The sequence below is a fragment of the Rhineura floridana genome, chromosome 10 (assembly GCF_030035675.1).
Source record: "Rhineura floridana isolate rRhiFlo1 chromosome 10, rRhiFlo1.hap2, whole genome shotgun sequence".
Taxonomy (NCBI): domain Eukaryota; kingdom Metazoa; phylum Chordata; class Lepidosauria; order Squamata; family Rhineuridae; genus Rhineura; species Rhineura floridana.
Window position 1 is genome coordinate 23569721 of NC_084489.1, and position 12406 is coordinate 23582126.

At 43.1% G+C, this 12406-nt stretch overlaps 1 protein-coding gene across 3 annotated transcripts in view; it reads left to right on the top strand.

The window, feature by feature from the left end:
• The window catches only part of PIK3R4 (phosphoinositide-3-kinase regulatory subunit 4), a 40596-nt gene that overhangs the window by 867 nt on the left and 27323 nt on the right, over positions 1–12406 (top strand). For all 3 annotated transcript variants that reach the window (XM_061586535.1, XM_061586536.1, XM_061586537.1), the window contains exons 2-5: positions 5401–6163; positions 9174–9307; positions 9413–9995; positions 11099–11233. In XM_061586535.1, the coding sequence (XP_061442519.1) occupies positions 5434–6163; positions 9174–9307; positions 9413–9995; positions 11099–11233 (1582 nt within the window). In that variant the 5' untranslated portion in view covers positions 5401–5433. The remainder of the gene's footprint in view (positions 1–5400; positions 6164–9173; positions 9308–9412; positions 9996–11098; positions 11234–12406) is intronic.

A 12406-nucleotide genomic window follows, 5' to 3' on the forward strand; every position in this document is an offset into this window, starting at 1 on the left:
TTGTTAATTACATTTATTTCCTGCCCTTCCTCCCAAAGCAGCCCAGGATTAAGGACTGCAGGGGGTGGGTGTTTTTATGAGCCTACATCAGAAAGGGATACTCCAGCACTGCCTTTTCCAATCTGGTGCCATCCAGATGTTTTGGACTACAACTTCCATCAGCCCCAGCCAATATGGTTAATGGTCAGAGCTGATGCGAGTTTCAGTCTAGCAAACATCTAGAGGTCCCCAGGTTGGGGAAGGCTGCTCTAGCAATTCTTTTGTGCCAATGGAAGTAGAAGAGAGACAGCTGTCATGCCTTTGGCAAATAAACACTCTGTTTCCAGACATTTTACTAAAAAGAAACGTTTTACTTCGGCAATATGGAAATGGACTGCCTTCAACTCAGTTTTGACTTATAATAATAATAATAATAAAATTTTATTTCTGAGTCGCCTATCTGGCCGGGTTAACGGCCACTCTAGGCGACGTACATAATAGGATAAAATACAACATATAAAATACCAACAGATAACCCAAAAACCTCAACTATAATGAGCTAAAACCACCCACAACTGTAAGAAGATAAGACTAGCCCACCCGAGGAAGCTTGTATGCCCACCTAAATAGCCAGGTTTTCAAGGCGCGGCGGAAACTTGGCAGGGAGGGGGCATGGCGGAGGTCATAGGGCAGGGAATTCCGGAGGGTGGGGGCCACAATCGAAAATGCCCTCTCTCTGGTCCGCAGCAGCCTAGCTGTTCTAACTGGTGGGACCGAGAGAAGGTCTTGTGTGGCTGATCTCGTCAGGCGGCATATTTGGTGATGCTGGAGGCGCTTCTTCAGATAAACTGGGCCGAAACCGTATAGGGCTTTAAAGGTTAATACCAACACCTTGAATTGGGCCCAGTAGACAACTGGTAACCAGTGTAGGTCTTCTAACACCGGAGTGATGTGATCATGGTGACGGCTGTTCTTAATTAAACGAGCCGCCGCATTCTGTACCAGCTGTAGTTTCCGGACCGTTTTCAAGGGTAACCCAACGTAGAGCGCATTACAGTAGTCTAAGCGAGAGGAGACCAGGGCATGTACCACCCGTGGGAGCAGATGGACAGGAAGGTAGGGTCGCAGCCTCTGTATCAGATGTAATTGATACCAAGCTGCCCGGTTCACTGCCAAGACCTGAGCCTCCATGGACAGCTGGGAGTCAAGGATGACCCCGAGGCTGCGGACCTGGTCCTTCAGGGGCAATCTTACCCCATTAAACACCAGGTCTATATCTCCTAACCTTCTCTTGTCCCCCACGAGCAGCACCTCGGTCTTGTCGGGGTTCAGTTTCAGCCTATTACCTCCCATCCATTCACTTACGGACTCCAGGCACTTGGAAATGGTATCCACAGCCAACTCTTGTGAGGACTTGAACGAGAGATAGAGCTGAGTGTCATCCGCATATTGATGACACTGCAGCCCAAATCTCCTGATGAAGGCTCCCAGCGGCTTTACATAGATTTTAAATAGCATGGGAGAGAGGATAGAACCCTGTGGCACACCACAATTGAGAGGCCAAGAGTCTGAAACCTCATCTCCCAATGCTACCCGTTGATGCCTGTCTGAGAGATAGGAACGGAACCACCGTAAAACAGTGCCCCCTATTCCCATTCCCTCCAGGCGATCTAAAAGGATACTGTGGTCGACGGTATCGAAAGCCGCTGAGAGATCCAGGAGGACGAGGAAAGCATATTCTCCCCTATCCAACACCCTTCTTAAATCATCCACCAGAGCGACCAAGGCTGTTTCAGTTCCATGTCCAGTCCTGAAGCCCGATTGGAACGGATCTAAATAAGCTGCTTCATCCAAGTGTGTCTGTAACTGTTTGGCCACCACTCGCTCAATCACCTTGCCCAAGAATGGTAAATTAGAGACCGGGTGAAAGTTGTTCAACTCTTGGGGATCCAAGGAGGGCTTTTTCAGAATGGGCTTTATTACCGCCTCCTTGAGGGCTGATGGCATTGCACCTTCTTCCAAGGAAGCATTCACCACTACCTTGATCCCTTCGCTCAGTCTCTCTTTGCAGCCCATAATGAGCCACGTGGGGCAAGGATCAAACAGACAGGTGGTCGGCCTCACAGTAGAGAGCACCTTGTCCACTTCCTCAGAGGGAAGAGGCTGAAACCGATCCCACCGGACCAGAATGCAACTGGCCAACTCTGGCCCACTTCCTGTATTCACGGCGTACGGAATCGTGCTCTTCAGGCTCTCAATTTTATCAGCAAAGTGTTTGGCAAATATGTCACAAGAGGCTTTAGAAAGTTCCATGGGTTCCTGCGCAGCTGGACCGACCAGACTACGGACCACTTGGAACAACCTCCTGGGACAACACTCTGCGGACGCAATAGAGGCAGCAAAGAAATCTCTCTTTGTTGCCTTTGTCGCCACTTGGTAGGCAGCTATTGCTGCTCTAACCAGTGTCCGATCGTCTTCGGAGCGAGATTTCCACCACCGGCGCTGTAGTCGTCTCACCTCCTGTCTCAGACCCTGCAACCGTGGTGTATACCAGGGTGCAGTCTGAGTTCTATTCAGGGGGAGAGGACGTTTCGGAGCCACCCGGTCTATTGCCCCGGAGATCTCCCTATTCCACTCCATCACCAGGGTTTCGACCGGGCGACCTTCAGACAGCTCCAGATTTCCCAGCGCATTCAGGAATCCCTTAGGCTCCATCAGGCGCCTGGGGCGGACCATCCTAATCGGTCCCTATCCCCTGCGGAGGGTGTGTGGCATTGAGAAGTCTACATTTACCAGATAGTGATCTGACCATGACACGGGGTTAGAAAAAACAGCCCCCATTTTCAGAGCACTTCCTCCCCCTCCCGAGACAAACACAAGGTCAAGAGCATGACCGGCTACATGGGTGGGCTCAGTATTACTAAGGTGCAGTTCCCAGGAAGTCATGGTTTCCATGAAATCCCGAGGCGCTTCTATGAGGGCTGCCTCGGCGTGCAGGTTAAAGTCCCCCAGAACCAATAGGTTGGGGGAAAGGACCCGCACGCCCAAGACAATCTCGAGCACCTCGGTCAGGGAGTCTGCTGTGCAGCGGGGTGGGCGGTACACAAGGAGAATCCCTAAACTGCCCTTTGGGCCCAGCCTCCAGTACATGCAATCAACAAACTTGGTCTCGTGGAGAGGGGGTCTGGCAAAGATCAAAGACTCCCGATAGATGACTGCCATTCCCCCTCCCCGCCTACCAACCCTCGGCTGCTGCATGTACTGGAAACCAGCTGGACACATGGCCTCAAGCACAGGGGCTTTCATGGTAAGTGGTATTCAGAGGGGGTTTACCATTGCCTTCCTCTGAGGCTGAGAGGCAGTGACTGGCCCAAGGTCACCCAGTGAGCTTCATGGCTGTGGGAATTCAAACCCTGGTCATAGTCTGACACCTTAACCCCTACACCAGCCTTTCCCAGCAAGTGGGCCACCAGGTGTTGCTGGACCACAACTCCCATCAGCCTCAGCCAGCATTGCCAATGGTCAGGAAAGATGGGAATTGTGGTCCAACAACATCTGGTAGCCCACTAGTTGGGAAAGGCTGCCCTACACCATATTGGCTCTCGTTACTTGGTCAATGACCTCTCTATTATCCAACCTTTACTGTGTTTATGTTAAACTTGGATTATAGAAACTAAGATCATTATATGTGGCCGAAGTGGAAGTTAACCTCTTGCCAATGTTGGACTTTTTCCCCATGGCCATGTAACATGTATGTCACCCTGAATATATTATCCTCATGTTCAAAATCAAATAGTATGTGGTTGAGTATGGAACACCTGTAGTATAGCCCATAATAGGTTAATGGGTTTTTTGTTTGTTTTTAAAGTTGCATGTACTTTTCAAAGTAGTTGGCACTGGATCCTTGCAGTGTGTACATGCATAAATAAAATATGTATCAACACAGGATTCACAATATATACACATAAATACAAACTAATTTTATAATGTGAGAAGCAGACTAAAAAAAAAGTAGACCGCAGTCCTCTTCCCAGTTTCCTGGGAGTAAATCTTATTGCATTTCTGAGTAGACATGTATAGTATTGTGTTGTAAGTCTGCGATGCATTACTTAGGAATGCTGTCAATTTAGCTTCAGATGGTAATGAGGTGGAAAGTAAAGGAGAAGTTTAAAATCGGATGTACGGTTAAGATTTCCATTTGAATTAATGTGAAAAAGTCGTGGAAACAGCCTCAGATATTTTTATTTGCCATAATGTGGGAGAATCTTTGAAAACTAATTAATAAAAATTTATATGACTCTTGCTTTTTAAAAATCATGTGGGCATTTCAGTATTAGAAGATTGGAATTATAAAACCATTCTGTGGAAAACTGTCCTACCCTTTATTATTTATTTAGAGTATGTGTATCCCACTCTTTTTTGTCATCTAATGAGTGGTGTTTAGATTACAAAGCTAAAGTTTAAAAATGCTACAAACATATCTGTGGTAGGTAGCCCTACTGATATTAAATGAATTGCAGAAGTGCAAATTAAATGGTAATTTATTAAAGGAACCATTGTTATTTGGGCTGCTTAGATGTTAGTATCAATACATCTTTTAAATCAGAGGTGTCTAATGTTTAGTCAAACAATACAATCATAGAAATTTGGTTTAGTATACTGTCATGCCAGACAACCATTACAAAGTGTAGAAAAACAATGACCCTTGTAGCGGTTTTTGTTTGTTTGTTTGTTTATTTTGGCACAAGACTTAAAGAAATGTGAGACCCTACAAAACAGCCTTGCCACAATGTATTTTAGGGATGATCTTTATAATTGTTCTTAAATTGTTTCAAGGTGCCACGGACATTTGTGTCTACATTGGAAGAGTGGGATATAAATTTCCTTGAATTAATAAATAATGTTTATATCAGCTTCCTCTGTAAAGAAAAAATTATAGAATCTGTTTATATAATCTATAAATATAGACTTATTAAACTGGGTGTCTGTCATGACCATAGATGTGTGAGCTATTTGTAGATGTCATGAACCAGCAATTAAAGAAGCCATTTTAGCATATAAGCGTTATATAAGTCAATACTAATAATAAAGGCTGATGTAATGGACCAGGAATTCACGCAAAATAGACTTTGTACACAGGATTTGGCTACTCAGCTCTATATTGAATTTCCACCCCATTCTACATGTTTTAATCAAGATTTTAAATCAGATTAGTACAAAAATGGGCTCAGGTTAATAGTACCAATAAAACAAGAAATTAACTAACAGATCTTTTATTTATGAAACATAAAAAATTCATCCACATGATAACGGGTGTATTTTTTATGTAGTTTGTGTATTTCACAATGAATGCTGTATAGTGTTTCATTTGAGGAGAACAACGCAGTCAAGATGAACAAATCGCTCTCTTTTTGTTTTTAGGTGGAGTGGTGACAAAGAAGTGAAGGTGCTGCCATGGGGAACCAGCTGGCTGGTATTGCCCCATCTCAGATCCTTTCAGTGGACAGCTATTTCTCAGACATCCATGATTTTGAATATGACAAAAGCCTGGGCAGTACTAGGTTTTTTAAAGTTGCCCGGGCCAAGCACAGAGAAGGACTGGTAGTCGTCAAGGTGTTTGCCATTCAAGATCCAACTTTACCATTAACTAGTTATAAACAGGAGCTGGAGGAGCTGAAAATAAGATTGCATTCTGCGCAAAACTGTCTTCCCTTCCAGAAGGCCACATTGTCTGAAAAAGCAGCCATGCTCTTCAGGCAGTATGTACGGGATAATCTCTACGATCGTATTAGTACTCGACCGTTCCTAAACAACATTGAGAAAAGGTGGATAGCCTTCCAGATCTTGACTGCAGTGGACCAAGCACACAGGTCTGGGGTCCGTCATGGAGACATAAAAACTGAAAATATCATGGTGACCAGCTGGAACTGGGTCCTTCTAACAGATTTTGCTAGTTTTAAACCAACCTATCTTCCTGAAGACAACCCTGCTGATTTCAATTATTTCTTTGATACATCAAGAAGGAGGACATGTTACATTGCCCCAGAGCGCTTTGTTGATGGCAGTATGTTTGCCACAGAACTGGAAAATATGAGAGATCCTTCCACTCCCCTGGTAGATTTGGCTAACAGTAATCAACGAAGCAGAGGGGAATTGAAACGTGCAATGGACATCTTTTCTGCAGGTACTTTGACACAACATGTATGACCTGTGCCTTCATGAAAAGTGTTGCTTTCTAATTTCTGGGGGAGGAGGGGGAACCTTGGCATGTAATTGGTATATAAATTAATAAATAATCATAAAAACTTTGCACATACAAAACTAACAAGTAAGGATGAAAGGCTCTGCCTTAGGCTTCTCCCTAGTGTGCTAGCTTTCCACATTCAGGCAGGTTTTTCTATACAGAGGAGCAATCAAACATGCCATTCCCCCATCTGTGTTCTGAAATGGTACCGTCCCAGAAGAGTTACACTGATACCTGTAGTTATCTGTGAAGTACATTCGATTACAGGATCTTTGTGTTTTCATGCTGATTCACATTGGGCTAATTTCTGTGCATCTGAGGGTGCTGCCAGATGGGGGCTTAATATTGCAAACAGGGGACTGAGATATTGCAAATGAGTCATTGTAACTTATTGGATTTTCTCTTTCCTGGGAAACATCTGGATTAAGAACAAAAGATGGTTGTGGTCTGAGAAGAAGAAGGAAGAGAGGTTCAAAAAAACAAGTCACAAAAGAGTCAGTGAGAGGAACACAAACATTACTCTTTGTGTCTAGCACCTCCCACTGGTTCAGGTAACTAACTACACATGGTGTTGTCTCTCATTCCAACAACATGGAATGGCGTGTGGACTCTGCAAAAATTTGCAGGGATAAGAAACACCAATCCCAATAAACACTGGAAGCGCTCTGAGAGAGCTGACTTCAGAGTCAACCCTGCTGTCAGATCCTTGTGAGTCGTCATGTTCCACTGAAGTCTCCTGCATGTTTGCTTTGTAGGCCTTACTGTGGGGATTGATCATATGAGTCAGCCCTAGATATTTGAGCACTGAAATTATAAGCTGTCTTGTGCACATGTGTTAATCATGATTCACAAGATTTTTTTGTTGGGATTCAATGTCTTCTTACTATTAAGAAGCTTATACAGCTTGCCCAGCTGAGTTGACCATTGCACCTTTTTGCACTACTGGCATTCTTCCTATTGATGTGGATCGATATGCAAGGCTGGGATAAATAGTGGTTTCACATAAGCCATGTGAGCTTCATCATATTGGCTGTTGGGTAAGCCTCAGTTGCATTTGGTTATTTTGGTTGAGATATCCCACAGCTAGCTGAAGGATAGAGAAACAAGAGTCTTCAGAAATTTCTAGAGGAGAGCAGCTTATTTAACTTTTCTCTTTTTATATACAATATTTTGTGGAATGTTTTTCTCCCAACTGGTAGTGAATTATGTTGATTCATGTTATGTTCTGGATACTGTCAACTGGTAATGACTTAAGCATTTTAAACAGTCTTGCTCAGATCCAATATGTATGTGCTAACAGCTGAATCCACAACTTGAAACTCTATGTATACAGCCCTGATCAAATTGTTTTGGGCAACTGATCATCTTGTGTGAGTGAGCGAGAGAGAGAGAGAGAGAGAGAGAGAGAGAGGCATATCTCCAGGCTTGCTCAGATCCAATATGTATGTGCTAACAGCTGAATCCACAACTTGAAACTCTATGTATACAGCCCTGATCAAATTGTTTTGGGCAACTGATCATCTTGTGTGAGTGAGCGAGAGAGAGAGAGAGAGAGAGAGAGAGAGAGAGAGAGGCATATCTCCAGGCTTGCTCAGATCCAATATGTATGTGCTAACAGCTGAATCCACAACTTGAAACTCTATGTATACAGCCCTGATCAAATTGTTTTGGGCAACTGATCATCTTGTGTGAGTGAGCGAGCGAGCGAGAGAGAGAGAGAGAGAGAGAGAGGCATATCTCCAGGCTTGCTCAGATCCAATATGTATGTGCTAACAGCTGAATCCACAACTTGAAACTCTATGTATACAGCCCTGATCAAATTGTTTTGGGCAACTGATCATCTTGTGTGAGCGAGAGAGAGAGAGAGAGAGAGAGAGGCACATCTCCAGGCTTGCTCAGATCCAATATGTATGTGCTAACAGCTGAATCCACAACTTTAAACTCTATGTATACAGCCCTGATCAAATTGTTTTGGGCAACTGATCATCTTGTGTGAGTGAGTGAGTGAGTGAGTGAGAGAGAGAGAGAGAGAGAGAGAGAGAGAGAGAGAGAGAGAGAGAGAGGCACATCCCCAGGCTTGCTCAGATCCAATATGTATGTGCTAACAGCTGAATCCACAACTTGAAATTCTATGTATACAGCCCTGATCAAATTGTTTTGGGCAACTGATCATCTTGTGTGAGTGAGTGAGCGAGTGAGAGAGAGAGGCACATCTCCGGGCTTGCATGCGTTTCTTCTATTTGTTTGAGGTGATGGCTTTGAGCGCTAGAGCAGGCATGCCCAAACTGTGGTCTATGGACCACCAGTGGTCTGTGAGCTTCATTTGGGTGGGCCGTTGTATGTTTGTGGATTTGTGGTTAAAGATAGGAGACAGTACATCTATCACATCGAATATTCATATTGATTTTAGTTGTATTTTTATTTATTTTAGTTCTTATGTTGCATTTTATTGTATTACAATTTAAAATCTATGGAAATGCAGGCAGAACGGGCAGAAAAATCATTAAATGGTCCACCAAGACCCTCAGCAATTTTCAAGTGGTCCATGGGGGGAATAGTTTGGGAATCACTGCATTAGAGGAAAAACAATATGTAGTTGATCCTCCTTCCTCACCCCCATTTGCTGGGATTTCTATCTCTTTTAAGAACAACAGGGCTAGGAAAATCACGTTTCTGTGCTGCAGACTGAAATCTTCATCAGCTTCTTGACACCAGCTTTCGGGTGCAGGCTTATGGTTCTATATTGGTAACCGGAGCACTGAAGACTGGAGGCTGAACTATAGAGGCTGAGAAAGGTGACCTCTTTTTCTTAAATGCTGGAACTTGAAAAGGAAAGTGTGCTTAGTCAGAAGATGGCACCCCCTCTATCTTTTGTGGGTTTTGGTTATGAGCAGACAAAAAGAGAGATGCCTAATTTATAATTTTCAGGAAATTGTTCTGTATTTTCCAGGTTGTGTAATAGCTGAGCTCTTTACAGAAGGTGTACCTCTGTTTGACTTGTCACAGCTTTTGGCATATAGAAATGGCCTCTTTGCCCCTGAACAAGTCCTGAACAAAATTGAAGACCCAAGTATCAGAGAATTGGTAAATAATAATAATAATATTTACAAAGGCTTATTGCATTTTCCATACTTACTTAATAATAAACATTATCTTTGCCTTGTTCTCTTTGCCCTCTTTTATGTGAAGGTTACTCAAATGATCCACTGTGAGCCAGAAAAACGTTTAGCAGCTGAAGAATACTTGAAACAACAACGTAACAATGCATTTCCTGAAATATTTTACACTTTCCTCCAGCCTTACATGGCACAATTTGCCAAGGAAACATTTTTATCTGCAGATGAGCGCATCCTTGTTATACGAAAAGATCTGGACAATATCATTCATAATCTCTGTGGACATGACTTAACAGAAAAAACTGAGGGAGAGACAAAGGAAAATGGGCTGGTCATTTTGGTGTCAGTGATAACTTCATGCCTACAGACTCTCAAATACTGTGATTCAAAGCTTGCTGCTTTGGAGTTGATTCTCCAGTTGGCACCCAGGTTAAGTGTGGAAATCCTGCTAGATCGTATCACGCCTTATCTCTTGCACTTCAGCAATGACTCTGTGCCCAGGGTGAGGGCAGAAGCCGTTAGGACACTCACTAAAGTTCTTGCTCTTGTGAAAGAAGTGCCACGTAATGATATCAATATCTATCCAGAATATATCTTGCCAGGTATTGCACATTTGGCCCAAGATGAAGCCACTATTGTCCGACTGGCTTATGCTGGTAAGAAGGGAGTTGTGGGAAGAGAAGAGGGATAATTTCTTGAATATCACTGTATTTCTTTTGAAAGATTATATAACTGGCATAAAGAGGGCAGTTTATGCAATACAGATTTTTATTCAGTGCTGAATATGTTTTTCCTTATGTTAGAATTTGAGGTTTGTTTGTTTTTTAGCTCACAATTACATATTGCCTAAATTCAGTAATTTGGTCAGAATTTCAACAGCAAGAACATGTTTGGTTCCTGCACAGCCCTCATCTCCATATCCTGTTGCTGTCTCTAAAACAGGGATGGGAAACCTATCAGACACGTTATGTCAGATGCATGACGTTATGTCAGACACATGATGTCAGATGCATGGCAGGTGGGTGGCTCCACAAATGGCTTTCCTAAAGGAAAGTAATTTGCTGTGCATTATCTGCAGGGGAACACCTCCGCTCAACAGCTCTTCAGAGGAGGAGGCGATTCTGCAGGGTGTGGGTAATGTTCCACAAGTGGGTTTTCTTCAGGTCCCACCCCTGTCCCGGCTAATTAAACATTAGCCCCACCTCCCAAACCTATTTGGGACTGGATTTGGAGAGGAGCGGGGTGGTAGTCCCCAGGTCAACTCAGGGTGAGTTGACCTGATACCTCCCAGATAAGGGCCATTGGGCAGATTGGGAGGTTGTGCACATCCCTACTTAAGCTTGTCACACAAAAATATTAGAATGATCTTTGCTTTTTTAGATCTGACGCAAAACCTTTCTAGTCCAGCATTCTGTTTTCATGAATAGTCAGCAAGGTGCCTCTTGGAGCTCACATGCAGGACATGATTGTGTGCCCAGGCCCATATGGCATAGACATGAAGAAAGGTATCCTTGGTGGCTCTTTCCACCCCACAAACTGATACATTTCTAAATGAAGGAATTCTACAAAGTTCAAGCCTGGAAGAGTTACAAGCCTTTGTTTGTCTGTGTCTAGGATTTAGCCAGTATAAGATATTTTTATTCTGAGACACTTCACATTTTAAACACATATCCACTGTGCTTAACTATTGTCACTGCTTGGTGTTACGTTAGTTTTCAAAACACTCAAATTATCCTCCCCCCCGCCCTGATCTTTGCAGAGAACATAGCACTGTTGGCGGAAACGGCTCTGAGGTTCCTAGAACTAGTCCAATTAAAAAACTTGAACATGGAAAATGAACCAAATAGTGAAGAAATGGATGATGCAACGCACCCTAGTGAAAATTATGACACTGGTAATGTACCTTTTACTTTGATTTGGTTTACTTTGAGCATGATTACATGCACACTTACTTGGAAGTAAGCCCAATGGAATATAATGGTTCCTGCTTCCAAGTAAATATGCATAGGATCGGGCTGTTAATTTTTGATCTTTTTAGTTTAGGGTCTAGAAAGATGCAGAGGACTTCCATTTCCTGGAAGCTACAGTAAGAATCTATGATAATCTCCAATTCCAATGAAAGAGAGGCATTACAAAGACAAAACCCCAGTGTCATAGTCCATGTTTGCACAGTCAGGTTTAGATTCTGTGTTCCAAGTACCTCCAAACCTCTTTATTAGTTACCGAAATCTGTTCCTATCAGGTATTTCATTAAGCAAATAATTAAGGTGGACTTTTAGCTGTCTCTCCAGTTTTGTTGTTGCATATGTGCTCTAAACCTTTCAGCCCAAGGCTGCACAAAACTATCCCACAAGGAGCTCCTCTCCTATCAGAAAGCCTTGCTCCCCCCAATCCATGGTGGTCCTGCTTGTGCTATTTTTTTCTTTTTTTTCTTCTACCCACCATCCCTTGTCTTCTTCACCTTTTGCAGGGCAGTCTCTGACCCCTGTGCTCCACAAGATGCACTAAGTAATTTTGAAGTGTATGGGAATGTCCAGAAAATGATACTTCTTGGGTATTGTTAATAGAATGCTTTTTCTGCATATTTGCTGCTTTAGCTATAAGGATAACCACATACATGATTCCTTTAGAAGCAGCGACATGACTGACAGTGCAGCAATTTAGTCACCATATCACATCCAGTTTAGAAATGGTGGGCATAGGAGCACCACATGAGTGTTGCAGCGCACATTGGGTCTGTGAATGAGCCTAGATGTGTGTGCTGTGGGAACAACTGATGTAAGTCTGACTCTGTAGCATAGCCTTCTACTCATGTCCAGGTGCACTGAATGCAGCACTTGTGGTATCCGTACCATAGTTTGGTGACCCATGGCCTATTGAAAATAAATACATAAATAATGTTTTTGTTTAAGTTTTATAAATGTATATTCCAGAAGTCAAATATAATGACCGACAAAAAGAGAGATTCCCGAGTGCAAAGGTCACAAGGATGACTACACGGACACATTCCTAATGTTCTACAAATGTTTTATACACATGTTTCATTATATGTTTTATATGGCTACTT